A 27335-nucleotide genomic window follows, 5' to 3' on the forward strand; every position below is an offset into this window, starting at 1 on the left:
AGCGGCAGACCCGCCCTGCCGCCTGGCCCTGCTGCCTGGCCCCGACGCCCGGGAAGGGGAAGCTGCCGCCCGCCGCCACCTCCCCCGGCCCCGGCCCCGGCCCCGGCCCCGGCCCCGGCCCCGGCCCCGGCCCCGGCCCCGGCGCTGTCACGTGGCGGGAGGGGGCGGTGCGGTCGTCACGTGAGCGCGGGGGGCCGGGCCTGGCGGCCGGGCTGGAGGGGAAGATGGCGGCGGAGAGGGAGCCCCCGCCGCTGGGGGAGGCGCGGCCCGCCGACTTCGAGGAGCTGGAGGATGGCGAGGACCTCTTCACCAGCACCGTGTCCACCCTGGAGGTGAGAGCCCGCCCGCCACAGCCGGTCCCGAGCCCCGCGGCCGGGCCGGCGTCCGCCGGGCCCTCCCTCCCCTCCGCGGCAGGCCGCCTGTGCCGCGCTCCTGACCGGGGCCCCCGGCCTCTGACCCGGTCGCCGGCCCTTACCGGCCTGGGCCCCAGTTGCGGACCCGCCGCCTGCCTCTGTTACGGGAGCTGCGGCTCCTCGGCGCGTCCCTGCCGGCGGCCGAGTGGCCTCGGCCCCTCGGGGGCTCGGTGGTTCCCCTCAGGGCTTCTCCTGCCAAAAGAAACCGAAAACTCTTTCACCAAGTACCGCTATGCCAGGTTGCCGCTTTCCCTTCTTGTACAGCCGGGGTAATAAATATTTCCACCTTTACCCTTCACACTGTTTCGCTGGTCCTCCAGCCCTTAGACTTTGCGTGGATTAATAACAACCCGGTTTCTTTGTTTTGCCGCTTTCCGAGGCTTCACCCCCTTCCAGTTTGCAAAAACTTGTAGAAACATTTCTTCCCTAGTCCGTCTTCCGCCGGAGCCGGCGCAGCGCTCGGCGGTGGCTGAGCGCCCCGGCGCCGGGCGGCTGCGGGGACACTGCCCGGGCAGCGCCGCCCGCCGCCGCCGGCCCGAGCCGGAGGGGCAGTGACCGGCGGCTGAAGGCGGGAGGCAGGCATGCGAGGCGTTATGGAACCTGCGGTGGTTCAGAGGAGTCAGAGTCTGGAAGATCTGAAAACTTGCAGTGAATACAAGTCTCTAAACCGTGCTTGCTTTCCCCGTCGGGATTCTGATTTAAAAGTTAAAATAAAATAAGTTAAAAAAACCAACAACCCAGAACAACTGAGTGCATGAATAGCTCCTCGTTCTGAAAAATGCTTATGTGAATTATGTGGAGCTTTTCTTGCAGAATTGTTGTGTTCATGTTTCACCTATGTGTTTTGCCAGTGTCTTCTGGAAGAACTGTGTTTTTCCTATACATAGTTGCCCATTTAAAAAGAAAATTATTCCTGTGCCTCTTTTCCTGAAGAGTTTCCTGTCCCTGACCTTTACAGTAATAGGATCAGTGCATGTTTCTTTGTTTTACTCTGGCTGTTGCCTGTCCTTAACAAAAAAGGCCAGTATACAAAGAGGCTCTTAAATGTATTTTGAAGTCCCTTGCCCCCTCTCAAGTCACTTTATTGTTTTTCTTGTTATAGATGCCTAATCTGTGAATTGGTAGAACAAGATCTGTGGAAAAATGCTGTGAAGGAATAGCAAATGATGTGAACCTGCAGTTGACAAGAATTGTATTGATAGGCCTCTGTGCATCTCTGTGTGATACAGTGTGTATTGCTGGGATCTATACTGCGCTAAGACTGCAGTATAACAAGGAATGTCTTTATTGATACGGTCTAGAAGAAGGTCTGCAAGAGATAAGGTAGATTTAATGTCTAAATCACCGTTACAATGAGAAGTCCTCATCTTAATGATCAAAAATAGTTACTGAAAACTCTTAACTGCAAAATCTGGCAGAGAAATGCACTTTGTATTGGGTGGTTTGGCTGACAGTTCTGTTGTGCTGCTTCATTTTTGTAAGACTATCTGTTTGGAAGAAAGTAAGTAAAAAGGGGAAGCCTCTTTACTTAAAGAGAAGCTTTGAAAAGCTTTGTCAGTGAAGATTTTTTTGACATCTAATCAGCTACAGCATTGAGGGAGGAGCCTTAATCTTGTGATTTTCCTGCAAATTTGGGAGGAAGAGATCATGAAAATTGATTTTTAACTTCTCACTAGCTTGAACGTGAATCATTTAACTCAAGTGTATAGGACATAGTCCTGAGAAGAATGATTATCTCATGGTGTGGGCCTAATTAGACTTCTGTCTTGAGTGTTGTTTTAATCCCGTAAATATTAATGAAATAGCTGTTTCTAAATGGCAATGGAAGTTCTATAGTAACAACAAAATGGTGTAGTGCTGGTTGTAATTGATCTATTTTTGTTTGATCAAATTTGTTTGCTGATACCAGAGGAGAGAGCATGGCAAGGGATAGTGAGGTCCAAAGCCAACTGACATGAAGGCTATGGTACTTTGAAAGGGTTCCCAACTGGTTTATTTTGGAGCTGTCAACTTGGGGGTTTTGTGATTAATTTCAGCCCCCCTCCTATTGTTTCTTGCTTTCATTCTCTTTGCAGCTTACAAAAGGCGTGCTGTTCCTTTTTTGCCTATGATTTGGTTGTGCAGTGGTGAGACCATAAGATTTCTAGTAGGTCTTTCAAATAGCTTCCATGTTAACAAAGTCGCCGTTTAGAAAACACGTGCTAACTCAACTAAGTTTCTTCTGACAAAATATAAATTCAATGTATATTATGAATGGGAAATATGAAATATTTACATGCAGGAAGGCTTGCTGACTTCAGTGGCTTATCTATGTAATCAGATGCTGAATATTGTTTATTTCAAGCTGGATTCTCTGATGTGAAGAAAAAGAAGCTGGAGTTTTAACTTTCTCTGTGCACATACTGAAAGTTAATGTCTTGAATTAAACCCTTTTAATTCTAGGATGTGAAATGCTAAAAGATCACACTGAGCTGTATCATCTGGTGTTTCTGAGGTGTGGTGGGAACATGTTCTAGGACTTGAAAACTTGCTGGCTGGCAGAGAATGAGAATGCTTCCCTTTCTGTGAATGTAGGGCACATATGAACTCCGGGCACCGGGCTGAGCAGCAGCTTGTCTGAGCTGGTAAGGTGCTTGTTTCCTCATCAGCTTTCCACAGTGCCTAAGTGTAGTAGAATTTTTTGGTTTTCATTGTGCCAACCATATTATTAACATCTGGAGGACTGCCTCCATGAAATTCATGGTCACTGAGCTGTCTCCCTTTTTCTGCCAGAGTTGCTTTCATCAATGAGAACAGCCATACCGAGTCGGACAAATGGTCTAAGCCCAGATTACATTTACAATGATACTCAGTGGTGGATGCTGTATGAAGAATATTGCTGGTGATTATAAGTATGTGCTGGTAGTCACCTGCAGTGCTCTCCCAGCTACCAGTTTTTGTAGCTCAAGGACTTCCTGAAGCATTACAATGTTAATAATCTTCCACGGACTTATCTACTTGCTAGATTTTCAAGTGTATCATTTTTTGTTGTGGTTAAAAAAAAAAAGGTGCCCATGATATGCACAACAAGAAGTTCTGGAACTTAACTGTGTGTTATGAGAAGAATAATCTCTTATTATAAGTTTGTAATCAACAAATTGCTAATTTGCTGTCTGTGTCCTTTGCCACTATTAGGAGAAACCACAAACAACTGTTTGAAAGTCATTTGTTGCAACATACATGAAAAAAAGCATATGATAGATTTTCTGAAAAATGGTATATTTAGTGTTACTCTTATTTCATCATTTCCTCCTCCTTTCTCCTTGCCCTAGTCTGTTTCTGCCACCGTCCTTGTTTATCTCTGTATTACCTGTCTCTGTCTTTTGTAAAGTAGGTGCCATGTGAACATGTAGCTAAGCTGCCACCTACTCATTTCAATGAGTATTTATACTCCTGTGGGGTTTTTTCATTGTTGGTTTTTTTTTTTAATAATGGAAGGATACATGGAGGCACTGGAAAACAATGAGTAAGTAGCAGATGTGGTAATCTGTCACAGACTGTCGTTTAAGGCAGGGTGTGTATATAGTCTCATTGCCAGTTTATCAGTTTATGTCAAAGATCTGCAATATGCATTTGGTTTTTGCACAGAAGGCCAGACATTAGATAGGCACAGAAGTCTGTATGTCTTTAATGATATTCATTGAGGTTAACAGTGAGAATTACAGAGGAAGCAGTAAAGACCCCATTGGAGTATCTGAGAGGAAAATACTAAGTCCTTCAACACTGTACTATACCTTCACAGAAAACTGGATCAGTATCCAAGATTAATTGATGTGATTCTACTGGAAATGTGTGTCTTGTCCTTGGTGTTAAGTCCAGGCTGTAATGGAAGCACGTAGGCATTTGTTCTAGTGTGATTGCTTGTGTCCTCTTACTTTCTGCTGAAAATGTTACTGTCCTACTGTTGAGTCTATTCTCTCCGCCCATTGTTTGATTTGTGAGCTTCTGTAACCCTGTTTCAGACAATGAGCTGTGTTAAGTTGAACAACGAGAATAGTATGATGGTCAACTTTTATTAGCCTACTGAGTTCTGATTGAGGAAGGCTAGGACAGGTTTAGACAAGTGGTTCAACTGGTTTGAGGGGGACTCTACTCTTAAGAGAAGGGAGGATGTCGAAACATCTAGGGCTATACTTTCAGCCAACAGAAAATGTGATAATTTGTTCTTGTTTCTTCATGTCAAAGCTGTAAAATACTTAGTTATTGCCACCGAATGTAATGCACTATAAAAGAGGAGAAAATTGAGCTTGTTATTGTCATTGCAAATTGGAATGAGCCTATAGGCCTTTCACCAGAAACTTGTTTTCTAGGAAACGATTAAAGCAGGATCCTGATTGTCCTGCATACCTGAATGTCCAGGCCATTGGGTATCTTGGTTGTTGGATGCTTTGTCTGACTTTCTTTCAGCTCGGGAGTCACTCAGAAATTTCACAGGCATGTACCTTTCAGGAAATGGACATGTTTGTGGTTTTTTATGAATCACTGGTGTCAAGTAAGTTTAAAATTTCTAAACAGCTATGCTGTCTGTTTATGTCTGGGCCATTAAGGTTTCTTCTTAGCCTCATTGTCCATTTCTTGGCTGATACTCAGGTTTTCACTGTGCTAACTGCTGACCCCTCTGACAGCCATTTTAATCACCATTTTAGCTGTACTTCATAGAGATAAAAGAGCAAAGTTGGGGTCGTGTCTTTTAGCTTGCATGTGTAGTGGAGAGTAACTGGAATAACTTAATATGTTAATAGTTGTTTGGGTGCATGGATGCTTTTTTTGAGAGGCTGAATAGCACTCTCTGACCCACTGACTGTGTAGAATAATCAGATTATTAGGAACTATTGACTCTAGTTTCTGATACATTCAGGGCTGTGGCTTTCTGGGTTTTCGTCGTTCCCTGAGGACTATTCTGTTTTGAAGATAACTTTTGAAGATAACAAACTAAACTTTGTTGCAAAACTCTTAAAAACAAGCTGATGCTGTGTTCTGACCATGAATCTTTTGAAGAACTTTCCTCATTATTGCCTTTTTCATATAAAGTCCCAGCTATTTGTGAAGCTGTTTAACCCCATCCTTAATTTATCTTGTCTGAGAATGACAGATGTTTAAAAATACCAGAGAGCTACAGGAAATGCTTATTCAGCTGTCAGCTTGTGGCAGTTTAACTCCAGCCAGCAGCTGAGCCCTGCATGGCCCCTTGCTCCCCCCAGCAGGACGGGGGAGAAAATTGGAAGGGTAAAAGTGACAAAAGATGGGTCAAGATAAAGACAATTTAATAGGTAAAGCAAAAGGTGCACACTCAAGCAGTATATAGTGAAATCATTCACTGCTTCCCATGGGCAGGCAGGTGTTCAGCCATCTCCAGGACAGCAGGGCTCCATCATGTGTAACGGTTACTTGGGAAGATGAGTGCCTTAACTCCAAACATCCTCTCCATCCTCATCCTTCCCCACAGCTTTTTTTGCTGAGCACAGTGTTACATGATATGGAATATCCCTTTGGTCAGTTGGGGTCAGCTGTCCCAGCTGTGTCCCCTCCCAGGTTCTTGTGCAGCCCCAGCCTGCTTGCTGGCAGGGCAGTGAGAAACAGAGAAAGTCTTCACACTGTGTAAGCACTGTTCAACAAAAACTGAAACATCCCTGTGTTGTCGACACTGTTTTGGTCACAAATCCGAACCATGGAATTGTACAAGCCATTGGGAAGAAAATTAACTCTATCCCAGCCAAAACCAGTATGCAGCTGAAAGGGTTATTTAAAGGAAAGACATTTTACCTATAAATAATCCACAAAACTAAACTTTATTATCTGCTATTCTTAGAAACAGAGCTTGATATTTATAACAACTATAAATTTATTGTGTCTTTATAAAACAAATAACACTCAGACAAAACTTCTGTTTCACTGGAAATCTTCCTGTGAGAGTCACTTCCAGACATTGTGACTTATATACAAATTATACCAGCTGCATGAATAAGCTTTGCTTCTTGAGCTTTCTGAGGTGCCCCTAAGGTCTAAGTCCTCTCCTTTTGCAAGTGTTCTCTAGTTGTGGTTTGTGGAAATGAGGTTATATGAAATTTGGAGAAAGCTGTCTGTAACTGGTATGCTAGCTAAAGCTGTGAAGCCTGGTATCCAGTGCAGAATTCTTGGCTTTCTTTAGCAATGCAGACGAACAGCATCTTTCCCAGCTCAGTAACTGAAAGAGATCCACTAACCTACCAGCACTTGGTGGCATGTATTTTGGCTGTTCCTAGGAAGAATCTGTTCCTTCTTCAAAGTGGGAATAGCTTTGTATTGGCCTCTGATTCAGTTATTGCTTTAAACATGTAAATGTTTGGGTTTTCATATTATTGATCAAGTTTAAGTGTTCAAGATGAATTTTGTGTCTGGTAGGGTTTCTTTTTGTGATTAGAAGCCAGGTATAGTAAAAAGTAACCATCAGTAACCATAATAGCTACCTCAGATAAAACTGAGAAAATACACTGAGAGAATAGTTTGAAGATGTGAATATTCTCCAAGGGCTTTTTTCCACCATTTATTAATCAAGAGCACAATTAAGGGATGTAGTGGAAAGCCCTCTGCTATGTGCAACAAGTGTTCAGGAAGGCTTTTGTTCTTTGTGCCTGGCTGTATTACAGATGGGTTTTGTGGGGTGAATTGACAAGCATGAACTACATGCTGTTTTGCATCTGTGGTAATGCGGGGTCCCCACTATGGCCTAAACCTCCTTAGATCTATCAAAATGTGAGTTGCTGTTCAAAGTTGAGTAGCAGCAAAACCGGTTTGGAATGAGTATCTGTAATGTTTTCATGAGTAATTGCTTTTGCTGATAAAACTTTGAACTGCTTCAACCTCCAGGGAAACGAAGCATTTCTGTGCTCTGCTGTTCTAGCTGAACTACCAGATCTTGAACTCGCAGCTCTGTGCAGCACTGCCTGGAGAGACACAGTTTTTCCAGAATATGCTACTTCTGAGTTCTGAAATCAGTTGAAATTGTTGACTATTACATGTGACACACACAATCTGTACTGTCATTTGTACAATAATGAAGCATGTCAGGCAATGAGATTTTCTTAGATTTCCTAGTTAATTTAATCTAAATTAGTTACAAGTCTTGTGATACAACTTAAGGGTTATGCTTCACAGAGTGAACAAATACACCTTTATTACCCCAGAGCACTCTATTTGCTGTGGGATCATTTTGGCACTGGTTTAGTGTGAGATGAGAAGTGTACATGTGACTAGTGGATTGCTTACTTGTAAGGTCATAAACCCTACAACCTACATATAGTTCCCGAGCGCTTCTGCTTTGACTTTCTTTGCAGGCTGTAGGGCAAAATCCAACAAAAAGTTTGAGAGGCTGATCCTTTCACTGCTCATTGCTTTGGTTTGTTTATTGTTTCCCCACTGTCCTGGTTTGGGCTAAAACAGGGCTAATTCTGTTTTAGTGATTTTGCTTTTCAGTTAAGTCTCTTCTAAGTGACTGCACTTTCTGAAATCAACAGCCCATTTTTCCAGACACTGACTGCTTCAAGCAGTGACGGCGCTTGATGTTTATACTTGCTACCAAGGAATGGTGTGCAGAGAGGCTCTTCCTTCTACTTGCTCTTATAGCAACTGCTAAATCCTGTACCCCATGTTGGGGTGCCATAAGTGAAAAGGGTCACAAGCATGTAAAAAGGTCACACCTGTAGGGAGGAGCGAACCCAACAGGTGACCCAAAACTGACCAACAGAGTATTCCATCCTGTGAATATACATCATATTCAGTATAAAGCTGAGGGATCAGGAGGGTCAAGCTCTCTTTTTCGATGGCCGATGTCTGAGGAGGATTCCGTCCATTCTTCTGTCTTCAGTCCTGATCCATGTGTCGCTGAATGCAGCTCCTGCACCCGGTTATTGTCTGCTGCCAAGTCTGGCCTGGGATTTCCCCAGTGCCAGCCCTGCACCGTCACTGGTGACATATCTTCATCACGGTGGGGGATTTGGGTTTGGTATTGGTTTTCTCTTGGCTTTGTATGTATTTGTAAATATTTAATTATTTTTCTTATTATCTTTTCATTTATTGTTACTGTTTCATTAAAGCTGGTTTAGTTTTCTTTTCCAAACTGTAAATCTCTCTCCCTTGTTCTCTCTCCCTTCCCATCTGGGGAGGGGAGAGTGGTTAATGGCATCTGGCATTCGTTAGTGACTGGCCCAGCCTCAGCCCTTGACACCTGCATTGTACATGGTCTTTTCAGAGAGTGGCAGCCTTTGGCAAAGGGAAGGGGAGGTAACCTGCCATTTGAGTGGAGCGGTTCCTTTTGGAACCATAAACTGTTTTAGAGGAATGGAAATTTTCTAGTATTCCTGTGTTTGCTTTCATCTTCCTTCTATCATCAAAGACATAGACAGTGGGACTATGTGCACTCTCAGCAAGTTTGCAGATGACGCCAAGCTCAGTGGTGGGTGCAGTTGACACACGAGGGACGGGATGCCATCTGGAGGGACCTGGACAAGCTTGAGAAGTGAGTCCATGTGGACCTCATGAGGTTCAACAAGGCCAAGTGCAGGGTCCCGCAACTGGATTGGGGCAACCCCCGGTACTAATGCAGTCTGGGGGATGGGAGGATTGAGAGCAGCCCTGAGAAGGGCTTGGGGGTGTGCGTGGATGAAAAGCTGAATGTGAGCCTGCAACTTGCACTCGCAGTCCAGAAAGCCAGTCAGATTCTGGGCTGCGTCAAAACAAGCGTGGCCAGCAAGTCGAGGGAGATGATTCTCCCTCTCTACTCTGCTTTTGTGAGGCCCCACCTGCAGTACTGCATCCAGTTCTGGAGTCCTTGGCATAGAAAAGACATGGACCTGTTGGAGCGGGTCTAGAGGAGGGTCATGAAAATGATCAAAGGGCTGGAGCACCTCTCCTGTGAAGAACGGCTGTGAGAGTTGGGGTTGTTCAGCCTGGAGAACAGAAGGCTCCAGGGAGACTTTATTGCAACCTTTCAGTACTTAAAGGGGTCCTGTAAGAAAGATGGGGACAAACTTTAGCAGGGCCTGTTGCGATAGGACAAGGGATAATGGTTTTAAACTAAAAGAGGGCAGATTTAGACCAGATATAAGGAAGAATTTTTTTACAGTGAGTGTGGTGGAACACTGGAGCAGGTTGCCCAGAGAGGTGGTAGATGCCCCATCCCTGGAAACATTCAAGGTCAGGCTTGATGGGGCTTTGAGCAACCTGATCTAGTTGGAGATGTCCCTCCTTATTGCAGTGGGATTGGACTAGGTGACCTCTAAAAGTCCCTTCCAACTCAAACTATTCTATGATTCAGCAGGGAAAACCTTGAGCTAACACTTTTCTAGGTTGAGAGAGTCTTGATTTCATATGTCTTCTGAAAAAATATTTTGTACTGTGTCTGAATTTGTCTGGCAGGATTTTTTCTGTTTCTTACTTGGTTCCTTTGGACCAGAATTTCAGGTGACTGAGGTCTGGATAGATGTCGAGGCCCCGATCTTGCTCTGTACTGCTTGAAGTAAAGCAGCAGTGCCGTACTCCGTGTCAGGATGTATACTCTTCTTGGAAACCCAACTATCGGGAGACATCTCCCTTAGGACTGTTGCCTCTACTCAATTTATAAGTGAGAAAATACAACCTGGACAGAATTTTTCAGTGGCTTTTCAGTATATTTCAGGCTTTTTTGGATCTTTTGTAGCCTGTAGCATTTGTTGAAGTGTAGCCTGAAACATTTACTGTTTTGAATTCCAGATCTGAACTTAGATTATGACAACTCTATGCGAATACTAGGAAGCAAGTAGTAACACAGTTTACAGATGCTCCTTTTAAAGTGGATGCATTCATGAATAAATATGCAATTGTTGAAAACTCCATAGCTAGCTATCTTGGATGAAGTTGTGAGATGTGAGTCTTGCAGATTTTCTAGTGCTATGGCAGTAAACATGGTTGATACTCATTCAACAAGGATTTTCAAACTGAAGCACTGATCTTCAGGGGTTTTTGTGGATAAGCTATGCATTTGGTAGACCAGGTTCAGTATTGCTCTGATTTTTCTGAGTGTCTTCAAGTCTTTCTCTTTTTTGGAGGGCAACTTCTGTTCTTCAGTAAATTAAAATAATTCTGTCTATGGCAAACCTAGCTTCCATGTGCAGTACAATACGACCCTCTGTGGCAATAATCCCCAAATTCAACATATTGCCAAATATCAAAATTTCTAATGGCCACAAGCAGCCTTGAATTGTTTGGATGGCAATAACGCATTCTTTTAATCTCTGAAAAACTGGTATAGAGCACTTGGAGATTTCCTCATTAATTTTTTTTTTGTATGTACAAATAGATTTAAATCCAAGCCTTAACTTAAGGAACTTAACAATCAAGCTATGTTCAGCGATACTAATAAATTTATTCTAGATATTTCTCTAGCAGTTTTTGTTTCATGTTAATTAAACCTGAGGAAATGAGTGATTTTTTTCTCTCTGACAAAGAAATGAAAAGAGCTGTTGACTAGCTCATATCCTTTGTTCATTGTTACCATGCTAGGAGTAGGAAATGGAAATAGCTGACAGGGTTTCCTTTCTGTACTTCTTGCCTTGTTTTTTGCAATGAAAGAATGTTTGTTGCTGTAATTCTTATATACTGACACATGGCAATGGGTTCTCTGCTGATTATTTCACTTTTACTTTTTCAACAGTCCAGTCCTTCATCTCCAGAGCCAGCAAGTCTTCCTGCAGAAGACCTCAGCACAAACTCCAATGGTCCAAAGCCAGCAGAAATCATGCTAGATGATGACAGAGAAGACCTCTTTGCTGGTAATTGCTCTTTTCTTCTAATATGTCAGCATAAACTCTACTTTTGGACTGAAAGAAACATGCTTATCTGGGAAGGAGGGTTAAAACCTTTGACGATGATATACAGTTTTTTCTTACTTTTTTTGTAATGTTAAGTTTGTTTACTAAATACAAGTTTCTCATTGGTGTGTACTGTCACTGCATAGTGTGGCAGTGTTAGTGGTTAGTAACGTGTTCTGCTGACAGTAACAATAGTATTTATCATTATGTTATTAAGAATTTTCAAATTGTTTATGTGTAAAAACATGATTTAAGTTACATCCTTGTTTTCTACTTAATAACCATACATAAGCGCCCCAGTCTTTTTTTCCAATTATAAAGAAAGATAATTCAGATTGTATTGCAAGCTGGAGGGTATTTAGTTTTTTCTTAAGACTTTTGTTATAATGGAAAGGTAACATCTGAAACTTGACAATACTGCATGTTCTGGAGAAAGATGTGTGAAAGTTCTGATAAGTAATCAGTCAATAGACAGCACATTTCTGATGCTTCATTAATCAGTCACTACTTTGGTGTTGATTTTGGACTACCCTAACATGGGTTATGATTGCTGTCAATCAGACATGTGGGAGCATTAATTATTCAAGAACGGAGCTGTAATATCTGGAGTGTATCATGTACGTCAAAAGATGGTTCTGAACACTGCTTCTCGATACTAACACTTATTACTACATATAGAGTGAATCACTTGGCAGTCTGCTTTGAATACAGTCCTCATCTAGTCTTCATTGATTCTCTGGTGTAATAATTGGAAAAGAAAATTTATAGCCTTTAGTTCTGGGTTATTTTGTATAGATACATGTATATACATCCCAATTACCTTTCTTCTGAACTTAATAAATTTGTACTTGCATATACTTGAACTTAACATTTGCTCATTATAGTGTTAGAATGTATTGACTAGTTTACTAACTCTGAAAGTGTTTTAAGAGAATAAAGAATAGAGGGGTAATCTTTCTTCTTTTCTATTTGTTACCTGATCTTACGACTTTAAAAGACCAGTGGTGCTTTAGCAATGAAGCTTTCTAGTACTAGTAATTTGGTTATTTAGCTTCAGTATATAAAGCCGGCTTTTTATAACCATAGAGCCATCTGGAATGGGTATTTTAAGAAAGCCAGTTCTTATTTGGATGATATTCAGAAAAAGACGTGGCTGGAGTAAATACTGAGGGGAACCAGACAGAAGGAACAAATGTTAGCAGACAGATTGTTTCAACTGAAATGAATGCTGTGAGGAAAACACACAGAACTGATTTAATGAGTTTGAGTTTTGTTATAGAAATTATTCTTTTAAACGCAAGCAGCACTGAACTGAAAGTGTCTAACACACTGCATGTCTAACACAACTAAGACTGGTCTTTAAAAGGTCAACTTATATACAGATTGAGGCTAGTACAAACTCTCAAATAGGGGAAAAAAAACAGGAGTGATTTATGGAGTGTAAGACAGAATATGACATCTTTCACAGTATCCTGTTCTAAGCAGGAAATTTGCATAATGCAGTTGTATCATGGTGATGAACTTCTGTCTTTGTATCACTGTCAGGATAGATGGTGTCAAAAACAACGTCTAATTTGTGTTCCAGTGCTGTGCACTCACAAGTATAATTATTTCTTTCTCAGGACTGTTTGCTAGACAATGATGTTAATCCATCTGATTAACTTTCTGATACTGATTTGCAATGAGTAGAAACAATATGAGAAGGCAACGTAAGATATCTATTTTCTTGCTTCCAGCATGATTGCATAAGCCTGGTTTTCTATGAAAGCAGGGCTTAATTTACAAGTGAGTGTGACTGGGTTTTTTTCTTCAACACATTGAAATTCCAAAGAATTCTTGGCACAGCTTATAGGAGTGTTTAACTGGAGAGGAACAGAATGAAGTTCCACAGCTTTCTAACTTACGTTGTTCCTTCATATTGAATTATTAGACACCATAAAGTCTGGGTAAAGGATATCCTGTGGGTGGCTCCTGAAGGGAGTCACTCTGATGCTTTTAGGGGCATCAACAATTCTAGTTTTGCAGACTTATTTGTAAAAAATGTGATGGTATGCCTCTTTAGCTATTGTAGGCTTGATAAATCTTTTTCATTATTCCATCTAATAATGCAACCTAATAGAAAAGAAGGTGAAGGAGAACAAATTATGTGATTTCCTGTACTGTTTTAAAGGGATGTTTTTAGGCTTTTTTGACTATACTTAAAACCTCTTTGCTATCGTGTTTCTGCGGCAGATACAGAATAGTATGTGCACTAAAATGTTTTAGATACTCATTACATTGTCTCTGGTGACTCATAAGTGAACTAATAAAACTGGGTTTCAAAGGTGGAAGAAAATGAGTTTTCCAGCTGTCATTGGAGACCGGTAAATTTTGCTGCTGCGTTCATTAGTATTGTGGCTCTTGGTTCTGTGAAAAAGCAAACTGTCTTGCTAAATCCACTTGAGCACTTTCACCCTCAGAATAAAAGTCAGTGTGTTTATTATTTGGCCAAAAAATGATTACTTTATCTTGCCTTGTAGAGCTCTTACATGTGGAGACCATAATGGTCAGTGCTTCAAATCAAGTGGTATCAAGAGTATCTTGAGGGGCTTTGGGGTATGGCTTAAAACCTGGCTGTCCATAAGCTTCTACTGTAGAGTGAAGGACTAGATCTTGAATTAGTCTTCCAAAATGTTGGCCTAAAGTTCTGTGTGTAGCTGCAGAAACGTGCCATGGACTGCCTGTGCAGGACATAGCTGTCTGTGCCTTCTGCCTTTAGTGCTCATAGATGATGAGCAGGTCTGTGAATTTGTATCAGTACTCTGCCAGTATTTTTGGAAAAATGGAAAATTATAATTTTTCCTCTCCCCTGGTCTGGCAAAAGATTATTTTTTATGTTCTTTTGTTTTTTTCAGCTCTGAAAGGTGTTTGTGAATGGATCATTTTATGGAAGTATCTAGCTAGTGTATCCTGGGGGGAAAGTCAATGTGGTGGCGGGGAGTGATGTTTCGTTTTATTGGGGTTTTGTTTTATTTTTCTTCGGTCATGATAGGTTTGTCTTAGGCTTTTTTCCTGGGAGTTGATACAGAAGAGGAGATGCTAATTCTGTGGACCAGACAAGATGTGTACTTTAAGCCCAGCTGAACAGCAAAAGTTTCTAGCCGATGGTGGCTGTCAGGCTGTTGTCATGTGTTTGATCAGAAAAGCTCGGTCCAGACGCCTTGGTGCTTTTTTGAAGCTGGTTGTTCAGTTCTAGGTCTCTTCTGCAAGAAACAAGTGCACAAAAGCATGTGAACCTATAGTTTTGAAGACAGAAGAAGGCCCTATTACTGGCTGTTGGTTCTGCTAAAACTATTTCTGTTCTCATTAACATTGTCCTTAGTACTCCTGTAACAGTGTAGGGTCATGGGCTATGACTTAGGTGTACTAGTTCTCATAGTCAATTCTGTTAGGATATCTGTCTCTGAAATACTGCCAGATCTGGAGAAGCCTTTTTTAGTAGCTTCTGTTCTGGACAACAGTTTCTGTCTCAGTTTACTTCCGCATTTATGCGGTCAACTGAGTAAACTTTCAAAGATAGTAAGCCAATTTAAACAAGCAAAGCAACCCATGTCAGAATGTTAGAGGTCTGACATTTAGAAGTCTAACCAGTAAAAATAATTTACTCAGCTGAAGTGAGCTTACAGTGAGGAATTGCAAACTTGCACTTTCTAAGATCATATTTGACAAATACTGGTGGTGAAAAGTAAAGAAGCAAGAGCTGCCTAATGCTGAGATTGAGCCCCATGCTTGAGTGCTGATAGAAATTTAGTGTAATTGGCTGTAGAATGTTAATTAAGCATAAATAGTTGTCTTCTGCAGCAGGATGAGATGTTTTCATGTTCTTTTGGAGCTAAGTGTCTTGACAGTGATCCATAACAAAGAGTGTTCATGGGTTGTAAAATAGGTAGATATGTGTAGAAGTTTTACAGCATTAGATTGGTGGGAGTGCTGACCCTGCTTGAGCAGAGGGATTAGATTACATGAGCTGCAGAGGTGCTTTCAAGCTGAACAATTCTGTGATATACTCCGAAACAAAGTGATGTCGGCAAACTTTTGTCACCCTCAAAGCAGAATGAGCATCTGCTGCAAACCAGGTTAAGGCATAGTGAATTTTGAAGTTTGTTTTTCAATTTATTTTGAGCTTCAGTATCAAACAAATTTTAGGCACGTGGTCATTTTCATCCCTGAAGGAGAAGTGTGGATTTTGTTCATTTATCGAAAACAGTAAGGATTGGCAAAAAAAAAAGTGTTACAGAGCTATGGGAAACAGCTAACAAAATATCTCTTAAGTGGCAGCAGGGGTGAAGCTGAGTGGCTTTGATACATTGATTATGAAAGATTGTAATATTACTTTTTGACATAATAAATTATGTGGTTTATTGGATGCTATTTCCAGTTCTGTTTTTGCATTGCTAGTAGATAACAGGCTATTCTGGTGAAGCAAGCAATCCTATGTGGGACAAAAATGAGACCTTTTTTTTTTTTTTGCACACAATATAACCATTTCACGATTTTTAAAGTAGATGTGGTCTTTAAAACTCCTCTTTTCTTAACTGTTGAGTAAGGACTAGTTACATTCATTATATGCATCAGGCTTTAAAAACTTTGGAAGAAAGATGGCGTATTTTCTTTTGAAAATTCAGTGGTTCATATAGACAGAAGTTGCAGGCACGGATCTTTTCCAAATTGCATAGTAAACCTTTTTGATAACTTTGTATAACTCAGAGTGGATCTTTCTTAGTGCCTTTTTACCTGCTTGATAAAGTACTTGCCACAGGAGGTCTAGTTTGTAACATGACTTGAGATCAGAGCAGTTGGGAAATGCATTTTGGTATCAAATGACTGTTCTGTGGTCAATGTTATCTTTTAAGAAACCAGCATTCTTGAAAATGCCTATTTAGCAAGAACCACAACATTAGTTATTTAAAAAAACTAAACCAGGAACTTCTCTGTACCCAGGAAGGGTGTAGTTTGCCAGTGGTCAAAACCAGTTAGAGGAAGGAAGCATGAGGGATTTATAGAGCAGAGATTTAAATCTTCTTTAAAGGTAGGTGAACTGTCTACAGTCTGAAGAAAGTATTCGGTTTCTAGTGGGCTGTTTTAAGCCCCACAAATAGGCTGAAGAGAGATAGAGACTAAAGATAGTCTTACTGCTTAGAATGTCTCACCTGCAAATATTTCTGTTTTACAGGTTGTGGACTTTTGGCAGGGATGGGGGCTTATTATGGTTGTGCAACTTTGTTTAGTACATGGCTTGGTCTGCTCAGTTATCAGCCTGTATGACTAAATCAGCTGTTGTTCAGAGAGCAAAAACTGAAATTGGTACAGATGCTGAAAAAGAGCTGCTTGTATGGTAAAAAAAAATTGTTAATTTTCACAGTATGTCATGCAGAAATAAGTGACTTGCCGCTTGTGTCTAATTTAAAAGACTCATTACCTAACAGTATATTTAAAAAAAAAGGCAGTGTTAATCTTACTTTAACCCCTTATGCACTACAAGCTCAAATGTCACATCTAGTTTTAGCTATATATTAAAAGAAATTACCTGTCAGAAATAGGTGCTATTTACAGATGATCTTACTAAACTTGTATATTGTCATTTTTCAGTGTGCATGTTTGTTATCTTTGTGATGCATATGCATCTCTATTGTACAAAAAGTTCTTTGCTAACTCAAAATGTTTATCTAGAAGCAACAGAAGAAGTTTCGTTAGACAGTCCGGAGAGGGATCCAATACTTTCACCAGAACCTACTCCTGCAATCACTCCTGTAACACCTACTACATTAGTAGCTCCTAGAATGGAATCAAAAAGTGTAACAGCTCCTGTGATTTTTGATAGATCCAGAGAAGAGGTACGCAGAAAACTTCTAAGTTATGGAAATGTCTTGTTTGTTTTTTGAAGTTTTTCCTTCTTTTAAAATGACAGTTCCTAAATGTTGACTCACAGGATCATCCTTTGCTAAGGGGAAGTATGAAAAAGAAAACCTACTCTGTTTATTTTGCATATAAAGTTTAGTGTGAATTTGACTCATGAAAATACCGTAAGAATTCATTACTTCGGTGATTATATTGGAGATCTGTAGTGTGATGAGTAAGAAGCTGCATTCCTTCAGTGTATGTAGGAGCAAGTACAGGAGAAATGATAGTGAAGTATGATAATTCTTACTAGCATGTTACAGGGTTCAACTTGGATTTCTGAAGCTGCTGTTGATGGAGAAATAGAGGAAGCAGTTTTTAGCATTACCCTGCATGCTGACGAACAGCTGAAGCTAATGGTAGTTTTAACTTTGCTATTTATATTTGGCGTTCCATTCAAAGCCTGAGCATTGCCCAGTGCCATTCATTCTGGAGCGTTCTCTTACTAGCCTCTACTAAATGAGTTTGCGAAGACGACTTGCCTGTAATTCATGATGCCTGCTTCCCCAGATACCATAAGATGGCATTTTATTAATTTTTCCCCCCTTCAGCCCTGGTACACTATCCCTTCTGTCATGGTGTTTCTTAAGATCTCTGTTTTATCAAACTTACATATATTACATGAAAGATTATGAAATTCTGCATGATCAGAGCTCAGGCAAGTATCAGAAGATTCTCTGTTACTTTTCCCTTCCCAAACTCTTCTGCTACAGATACCATTAATAAAAAGAAATATCTGTCCTTTAATTAGAGACATATAGAAACATCTGAAATGAGTGGTCTTTGAACCATAGTATCTGCTGGTACTGTAGGAGATACAATGAACATACCCATAAGATACATATGTACTAAAAATTTGGGGGCCAACAAGTCCTGAGAAAAGGCTGCCATACTAAAAGCTTTTTCAGGAAGGCTTAAAACTAAAATAATAGAATCATAGGATCATTTAGGTTAGAAAAGACCTTTAAGATCATTGAAGCTAACTAACACTACCAGGTCCAGCACACTGAACTTTGTTGCCGTGACAATCCATGTTAGAAATTATATTCACTTAACATTGGATGGTGGAAGGGTTTTTTAATTATACAAACATATGGACATTTCCTCCTCCTTCCTCTATACCCTTATCCTTGTAACCATACATAATATGAATGTATATTACCTAGGTAAATATCGCATATCTTTTCTTTAGATTGAAGAGGAAGCAAATGGAGATTTGTTTGATATAGAAATCAATGTATCAGACCCAGAGAAAGTTGGTAAGTTCCTTGAGCCTAGTAAGTCAGATGGTAGACTGTCTTATCCCTTGAAGACTATTTTGAGGTTTTAGCATGAATTCTTATTGTTACCTTTTGGCAATTTTAAGTATCTAAATGGAAAGCTATTTAATACATATTTTGGACCAAAAAGTGTGTGGAGGGATTAAAGTTAACTTGCCCTAGGATAAGTATCTTAATTTTCTTTCAGGTGATGGCATGAATGCTTATATGGCATACAGAGTAACAACAAAGGTAACTAGCGCAAGAAATATTTGCGGATAAATTTGTGTCATAGCTGAGTAGATGGATCAGTAATTCATAACGAATTTTTTTTTTTTAAGACATCACTTTCCATGTTCCACAAAAATGAATTCTCTGTTAAAAGAAGATTCAGTGATTTTCTTGGCTTGCACAGCAAATTAGCAACAAAGTACATGCATATTGGTTACATTGTGCCTCCAGCTCCAGAAAAAAGTATTGTAGGTAAGTGTAGCTCCTGTAAGATTCAATTTAAGCATGTCATGTAAGTACTGTAACACAAATTAAGTATTTTAATACCTATTGGGCTTGTAAAATAAATACTTTTCTGCACAAATGTTACATATTGCTTATCGGGTGGTCCAAACTGTTAATATTCTTCCTGTTCTGTATTTTTAAGAAGTTCAGATTAAATTGGAAAGACATGTACTGGCCTTTTCCTAACTCAGACCAGCGTTGATAAGGAGAACATTTGTCTTAATATATGGCCTTCTGTTTCTTATCTATCATTCTTTCTTCACTGTTGCCCTTCAAGAGCTGATTAGTCTATCAAAACAAAGATGTTAAATGAAAGTTTATTTTTAACTTGTGCTGATACCAATTGCCTGCAGTAAATGGAGCTTTATATGTACTCCACCTCTCTAATACTTCAGTCTGTTTGGTTTGGTCATGGTGAATGCTAAAACTGCTAGTTAATTCTTCAAAGTTTTAATTCAGAAAACACTTTTGAGTGATGCTAGTCTTCATGAATGCGTTGAAGGAGCAGATCCTTTCTCCATGAACTAAGAAGCATGCCTGATGCATTGAAGCAGCTTCTGTTTTATGAAAGGTTCTTTCAAAATAACTGTACATCTAGAACAGTAAAACCTGTTGAAGTCTTTTGACTTACCTATATAAACAAGCAGTTGGACTCTAGAATGTTGTGTGATATGTAAGGAATGGCAGGCCTCTTTTCTTTAGTAGTTTAGGCTGTAAAGCTAATCAGAGCAGCAGATTTTCATGTAAGCAGGAATAGACAGACTGAGTAAAGATGTAAACAGAAAGCTTGGGAAAATCATGCTTTTAATTCTGTGGAAAAGCACTGCATTTTTCAGTCTGTAAGATTGAAAATTTGATCTGAATTCTTGGTAGTTCTTGAAAGTAATGTGTGATTTTTGTAGTAACTGATTTTTCATGTAACAGAAGCAAGTTTAATTACAAATGCTCACAGGGCTTATAAAGATGGAGTATGGCTTCTAATTATGTCCTTTGGATGATACAACATTTAAGGCATTTATTACAGTGTGCAATTACATGGAAATGTAGTACTTGTGTCACGGTCAAATTCATCTGTAAGACAGAGCTTGGACTGGATTTGAGGTACCACTTGAACAAAAGCAGCATAAATATTGATGCATCTGGAAGTCTGTAAAATGGTAGGACTTACTGCAGTGTAAGCAAGCACTGGCTGTCACTTCAGATCTTTGTATAGAGATTTTGTTAAGCTACAGATAAGTTAGGAAAACTCACAGGCTCTGTAGAACATTTTCCAAAGAGCATGAAACTCCCTCTTTAACCTTGAACTTCAGGTGGTATTTAGTTCTGTCCAAAAGTATATAGTCCGTACTTTTCTAGTTTTGGAAAAAAGGGATTCTAGGCTGATTTAAAATGAAGCATCTTAAAGCAGAAAGGTGGGAAAACCATTGAAAGATGACATGTTATGTTTACATCACGCATGTTTATTTTTAAAGTCTTAATACAAAGTATCATACATTCAGTGTTATGCAGTGTGTATTGTACAAAAGTCCTTAGTGTGTTCATCCTGTTACACTGTTGGTAACGCCTGGAGTTTTAATCTCCAACTTTATTTTGGTGACAGATTGGGGGGGCTGGCATTTCAGACCTTAGACATAAATTCAAGTGGTCGATTACTGACTGTGGAATAACAGGATAAAACTGAGTCAGTGGTGAGCTAGAGTTGGAGATTCACTCAGACTGCGTCACTACTTACACATGCATGTTGTAAAATCACGTTTTCTGTTTTTAGAAAATAATCTGTTAAGTTATGGATCCTTATGATGGATAGATTTAGTGCTCAGTCCACAGAAACTGCCTTTACACATCTATTTAAATAGGCTTATGTTATCAGAGAAAGAAACCTGACATAATATCTAGAAATAGCTGTCAATATCACAAGTTAGGAGTTCCTCATTTTGGTCATTTGATTACATATTCTTTTTTTTTTCCCTATGAACTTCTGTTGCTGTCAAATGTGAAGGATCTTTTGTATTAAACTGCAGTATTTCATGCTTTCTGCAGTGTTATACTAATGAATAGTAATACTCTAATGCAAAAAAATGAGGCATACAAGTTACCTCACCTTTGTTTGTATAGTTTAATCCTTGTACTTAGACATACTCAATTTTACAAATAAAATTGTGAATTTACAGTTACATTATACTGTGTAGTATACCTTTGAAAAAAATGCTGACCAGATTTATTTTCACCATGTTACAGAGAAGGGAAAAACTAAGACTTCGCTTAGAGATTAAGCGTCCCTCCTTGATCCTGTAAAGATGCTGTTTGTCTGCTCTATGGGTTGCTGTGTGAAACTTCTAAAGCCAGAAGGGGGTTTGGGTGAAGAACAACTTTGGGAACTGTTGACCTGGCAGGCCACAGAGTGCATATTCAGAACCTCAGACTTAGAACTTTTATCTGGAGAAGCACAGAACTAAAAGGGCAGGAACATACTACAGGTAGAAGTAAGATCTTTGGGCTGTATGATAACATGCCTCTCCTGTATTTTAGGAAATAAGAATAATTACGAATATTCAGTGTTTCATGGTGGTTTTGGTATGACTCAGGTTCCTAAACTCTCTGAATTTGGGTCTTCAGCACAAATAATATTTACCTCAGACTGACAGTTTTAGAGTTCATGTGTTTAATGTATTCACCATACAGTGATATATCAATAACTGGGTTCCTTATCATAGTTTTTTGGCCTCTTGATTTGGGCAGAGGAAGCGATGTAAAGCTGCATACATTTTGTTCTGCTGATTTTATTCTCCATTCTGTTTGTCATTGTTCATATGCTTCAGAATTTTCAGAGCTGGTTAGTTTGCCTTAGTTGACTAAAAACCTCTTAGTTTTAGAACTCAAAAAAAAATAGAATGAAAATACTAGTAATAAGCTTACCAGTTATTAGGCTTATAACCTGAGATTTATTTTCCTATTCTGCTTTATTTGGGTAACTGTTTTTTCTTCTGAAGGTGAGTGACCAATAAGACTCTGATAGTCATTTACGTTCTCTTCGTAAATGCAAATGAAACTAATTTTGTATAACTTCTAGTCACAATTAATATATTACAGGAAATCGCATATTTCACACAGCTGCTTCCCCAAAACCATGCATAATGCAGTGTTGATGTTTTTTCTGTTCCTGTGTAATGTTTTTCATTGTAATTTGACTTAAAAACTTTGGTGAGCTTTATCTTTTAACCACTTGTGTTATGTTAATGATTTATTTATGATAAAATAAAATCAATGTGATGCCATTTTCTTCAAAGGCATGACCAAGGTTAAAGTAGGCAAGGAAGATTCTTCATCTACTGAATTTGTAGAGAAAAGAAGAGCAGCTCTAGAAAGGTAATGTATGTATCTAACTGAAACTTGTTTAGCTCAGAATGACTTGTAGTGTGCTACACCATCTCTGTAATAGGGGCCTGAGCCAACTGTACTTAGATGGATTCTGGAGGCTGTATGCAGCTGCCAAATTTTTGTGTAAAAATGGAATAATTCCCATTAATAATGGGAAATGTAGCCTTATTCATAGAGATGATTGTAGCTAACTCTTTTCAAACTGGTTGATGCTTAAGATTGCAGAGATTCAGTAAGTATAACGTTCTTTATCAGCTTACTTAGACATTTTGGGTTTAAGGAATTAATGCATTTCAGCAGTACATCTGTTCCATAGAAGATCAACTGTTGGGCAGGGAGATGGGTGAAAGAGACCTTCAGTCACTTGAAAGTAAGATGGCCTTCTGACAGCTTGCAGTACATTGATGTGACTAGCTGAATTTTGGTGTAAGAGATACTGCATCTCTGTCACCCAGCACTGGTATACAACTAATATTGTTCAAGTATCTTTGCCATGGAAGGGTACTGTCACTGATATACTGCACCATTTCCTGCTGTTAATGTGGCTATCAAAGCCTTTAGAAAGTAACTAGTAGAACTTACACAAGTATACAGCCTTAATTTTGGTATGATTTTATAATATGCCAATTTGTGTGATGCAATTGCATCATATAAGAACAATACACCATATAAGAGTTTTAGTTAAACTAAAAGATTAACAAAAGTCAAAGGTTTTAGACTGTATGTTGAAAGACCTAATAGATAGTTTGTGAAGCTCTTGAACCTCTGGAGTTCCAGAGCCAATCTTGAACAAAAACTTATCTCTTCAGAATCCTGCTGCTAATACCTTTCAATTTCCTAAGTAACAGAACATCTGAAAAGAGAACTGAACCTCAAAATACTGATAGGTTGTTCTGTCTTATCTGTTACTGAAAATTGGCATATAGCTTAACATTTGCCATTTAAAATTGTACCCAGAAGTTACTGAACTTGTTCTGTCATTTGGAGCAAAACTGTGAAACACGTTCTGGTTATACAAGTCTGTTGCTGAAGGAGTGGTGCTGTGAGTCAAGAAGACTTGGAGTAACAGAGTAATTTGGCTTAGATAACTGAACAGATACTTCCACACTGGTATCTGTCCATAGTAGAGATGGCTAGTTTCACTCTTGGTTGCTTACTTGAACAACAGAAGTAGGATTAGAAAAAGTTTAATTCACAAGCTTGCATGTGTGCTTTAAGTGCTGCTTTTTCATTTATTTGTTAAAGGAGTTATGCTTGTGTACCACTTACAGTAGTTGTTGAGCACTCCTCCCATTCCTAGGAATGGACTCCTCAGAACTTTGGACAATGTTGGGAAAGCCTCACAGTGTATTCCATTTGGGTTTTTTTTAGAAAGACTATGAATGTCTTATCTGGCAAGGAGCAACTTTTTCATCATGCCAACAACCAAGGTGTTCAAATGATATTTAGAGGCAGTGGTTCCTGTCTAAACCCAAGGAAAACATATTAATGTTCCCCAGAAAGTCAGACCAAAGAAATCTGCTTCAATTTGCTCCTTTTTAGAACCAAGAACTATGGGGAATGTGGGCAGGAAAGCAGTGTACCTTGTTAGCTGAGTTCACTAAAATTTATGCCCTACAATAGTGAACTTACATACTACAAATCTGCCTGCCAGATATCCTCAAGCAGATTGCCAGTTTTCTCGAGTGAAAATGTTACTTCAGAGTAAAGGCTATTCTCTAGCAGCAGATTTCTAAAATAAAATCTCTTTGGCTGCTTGCAACATTAACTCTAACTTGTCCTTGCCACTGAATACAGAACAAGCAAGGAAAAGTTGAGCAATCTAATGTATAGAATAGTTTCACTGCAACCCTTAGCTGCTTTAGGAATAAAAATAAGGGTCTGGTGGCCCTACCTAATGGAGGATGGAAAAAATACATTTACAATATCGATATACTCACACTTTCAGTTAAAAGTCCCAGCCTGTGTCACTTTCTAGGACAGTTTCTAAGCAATTCGTGAATGTAATAAGGCTGTTCTAGTACTTTGCAGCTGAGGGTTGTGCAAAACTAAAGCTTTGGAAAAAGTAGAGTGTGCTGTTGGTAGTATTCTGTCACTGCTTCTTTATTAGGGATAACACTTTCTTATATTCCTGTGATCTTTTGAGGTACTAGATTTCTATAAAGCATTCATGTAAATATTACACATAATGTTAAAATCAGTTATGACAAACTTGCAGCAGTTATTAAGGGAAGAATACTGTTGAAATTTCTCTTTTCAACTCATATTTGTTCAGTCAACAGTTTTTAAATCTAAGCAGAGATGTAAAAAGTTGCAAAGGGAAGGAGTTGCATTAATTTATTTTTTTTTGGTGGGGGGGGGAAGGATGGGTGTGTCCCTTAGAACTAATACGTGTTGTAGGCTTTAGTTGAGCTAGCAAATAAATAGTTCTAGGCATGGACATAATCATCTCATTTCTCCAAGATATCATTTAATTCTAAACCAAGCCAGCCAGAATTTTCTCTGACAAAACCTTGTCCACTGCACTGTGCACGAATCTTTAAACAAGCTCATCTATTTTTTTCTGATTTAAATTTGCTGTTATTACAGGAGGAGGGAGGACTTCATCAGCTGTTGAAAATATGAAGTATAGTCTTTTACCACTGTGCAACATACAGTTATGGCAGGTCCCACCTCAAGGAGTTTCTGGTGTAAACAAACTGTGTTAGAAACCACTGCCTGCATCTTTGGTGTGTTATGTTGTGGTGTGGAGTGCATGAGGCTGCATTACTTTCAGTCAGAGGTTCCAGGAGTAAGGCTTCAGTGAGCTTTTCAACAGCTTAACAGTCCTAACTTATACCTCTGTGTAGGACGTAGCCTAAGTAAGTGTTCATTGGAGGAAGATGGCAGAATGCATAAATATAGTTTGAACAGTCAGCAGAGAGGCAAAGGATTGAAGGTGCATGGAGACTGAACTATCATCTGACCCCTTAGAGGTGACTTAAGTGTGTTCAAGCCCCATTAAGTAATGAGGGAGGTTGTGTGCTGCATTGCACCTGTTCTTTAGATGAAGGACACTTTTAAATGCTGTCAGGCACATTAAATCTGTTTTGTTATCTAATATGCTAATTTTTAAAATCATAGGTATCTACAACGAACAGTAAAACACCCAACCTTGTTACAGGATCCAGATTTAAGACAGTTCTTGGAAAGTTCTGAGGTATCTAAGTTCTTTTAAGTTCTCTTTGTTACTAGATATGGTCACAATATGGTCACCTGTGGTCTTTTTGTGTTGAGACCTGTTCTTCTAAATTCATGTGAAATGAAATTGGATTGTACCCTTCATGGGACAGAATGGCAGATGTTACTTAGGTAATGGTGTACCTCTTGCTCTGGTGAAACTTAGAGTGGTAGTGACCAAAAGCTATTTGCTGTTCAATGACTTCTCGAGTGAGTTGGTCTGTCCAGTTCTAATTGGAGCTTGTCATATATGGTGAAAATCCATACTTGATGTTACTGATTCTTAAGTAAGGTCAAGAATTAAACTGGCTTGGAAGCAGCTGTCTTGCCTCTAGGAGTCCAACTTGAGGTGTATTGGTAGGGTAATGTGAAAACACTAGCAATGCTGCTGGCCAGGCTAGACGTTTTCTGAACAGAGGACCTAAGTCACCTGTGCTGTCACTCTGGCACCTTTGACAATACTAAATACATTGTTAAAGATAGATAATAGCGCTTTATAAATGTGCATAGAGGATTCACTGTAATACTGAACTGTCTTTTGGCCGATGTCAATATCTTAGTTATACTAATAAGTCACAGAGACCTCACTACTGACAAAAGCATCATTGACAGATAACTTACAGTGGATTTGTCAATGCTGCTGACAGACAAAACATCACATGAAGGGTAAATGGTCTGACATAGGGCCACCTTGTATGGCATATTCAGACTAGCATGAATAATATCAATTAAATTTAAAGTTTGTTAACTTACCCCTGAGGATTTCTGAGTACCTAAGCAAATACTTGCTTATTCTCTTGATAGGCATGAGGTAGGTTTTGAAATCTGGCCTATATTGAAAAGCAAAAAGACATCAAGTCTTTATAATCAGCACACAGTGCGAATCTTGCATTACAATTAAATGTTTTACAGAATTTCTTTTGTCTAATTTGTGATAAATCTAAGCTTTTCTGTTCCTGTAGTGCAAGTTGTTCTCTGTAGTATATAGGTGACCAGTTAGGACTTTTGGCTAGTTCATAATAACTTTGGACAAGTGGGTTGTTTGTTCCATTTAAATGTAAAGATGTAGAAGAAAAGTAAATAGTCTATATTTTTAAGTTTTCCTCTTGAGACTGTAAAATCTAGTAAATCTGAGAAATTAGATTCCACTATATTGAAACACATAGGAGTAAAGAAAACACTATATCCTTTTCTTTCCCCCTTGTGCCCAGTTAAACCTCCATCCTTTTAACCAGTCTGTTTGCCCTTATTTGTCATTCAATTCCAGCTGCCGAGAGCGGTTAACACCCAGGCTCTGAGTGGAGCAGGAATATTGAGGATGGTGAACAAGGCTGCCGACGCTGTCAACAAAATGACAATCAAGATGAATGAATCGGATGCAGTAAGAGCTGATTTTTTGGCTTGAATAATGAGACGAATTAATGAGCCTCAACAATTGCATTTTAAAGCTGTAGAAGTAGAAAATGGGTTATTAATTTGCTTATTGGCTTGAGTTCCTAGCTGTATCAGTTGACCACCCTGGAAGTATGAGGATAATTTGATTCTTTTAAACCAGAAATGTTGTTGGTAAGCTAATTTGTAATTCTTGACTCTTTCATCTTTTGTCAGTGGTTTGAAGAAAAACAGCAGCAATTTGAGAATCTGGATCAGCAACTTAGGAAACTTCATGCGAGTGTTGAAGCATTAGTCTGCCACAGAAAAGGTAACTTTACTTTTCTGTGGCTGCATGAACTGAATTGCTTAGTACTTTA

General features: G+C 39.4%; 1 protein-coding gene across 2 annotated transcripts in view; it reads left to right on the forward strand.

The window, feature by feature from the left end:
• Positions 1-224: 224 nt before the first annotated feature.
• The window catches only part of SNX2 (sorting nexin 2), a 34175-nt gene continuing 7064 nt past the window's right edge, over positions 225-27335 (forward strand). For both annotated transcript variants that reach the window (XM_086480492.1, XM_086480491.1), the window contains exons 1-10: positions 225-332; positions 11119-11236; positions 16985-17148; positions 18405-18471; positions 18680-18723; positions 18813-18954; positions 22275-22353; positions 25489-25564; positions 26852-26965; positions 27193-27286. In XM_086480492.1, the coding sequence (XP_086336618.1) occupies positions 225-332; positions 11119-11236; positions 16985-17148; positions 18405-18471; positions 18680-18723; positions 18813-18954; positions 22275-22353; positions 25489-25564; positions 26852-26965; positions 27193-27286 (1006 nt within the window). The remainder of the gene's footprint in view (positions 333-11118; positions 11237-16984; positions 17149-18404; positions 18472-18679; positions 18724-18812; positions 18955-22274; positions 22354-25488; positions 25565-26851; positions 26966-27192; positions 27287-27335) is intronic.

The sequence above is a fragment of the Leptosomus discolor genome, chromosome Z (genome assembly GCF_034619465.1).
Source record: "Leptosomus discolor isolate bLepDis1 chromosome Z, bLepDis1.hap2, whole genome shotgun sequence".
Taxonomy (NCBI): domain Eukaryota; kingdom Metazoa; phylum Chordata; class Aves; order Leptosomiformes; family Leptosomidae; genus Leptosomus; species Leptosomus discolor.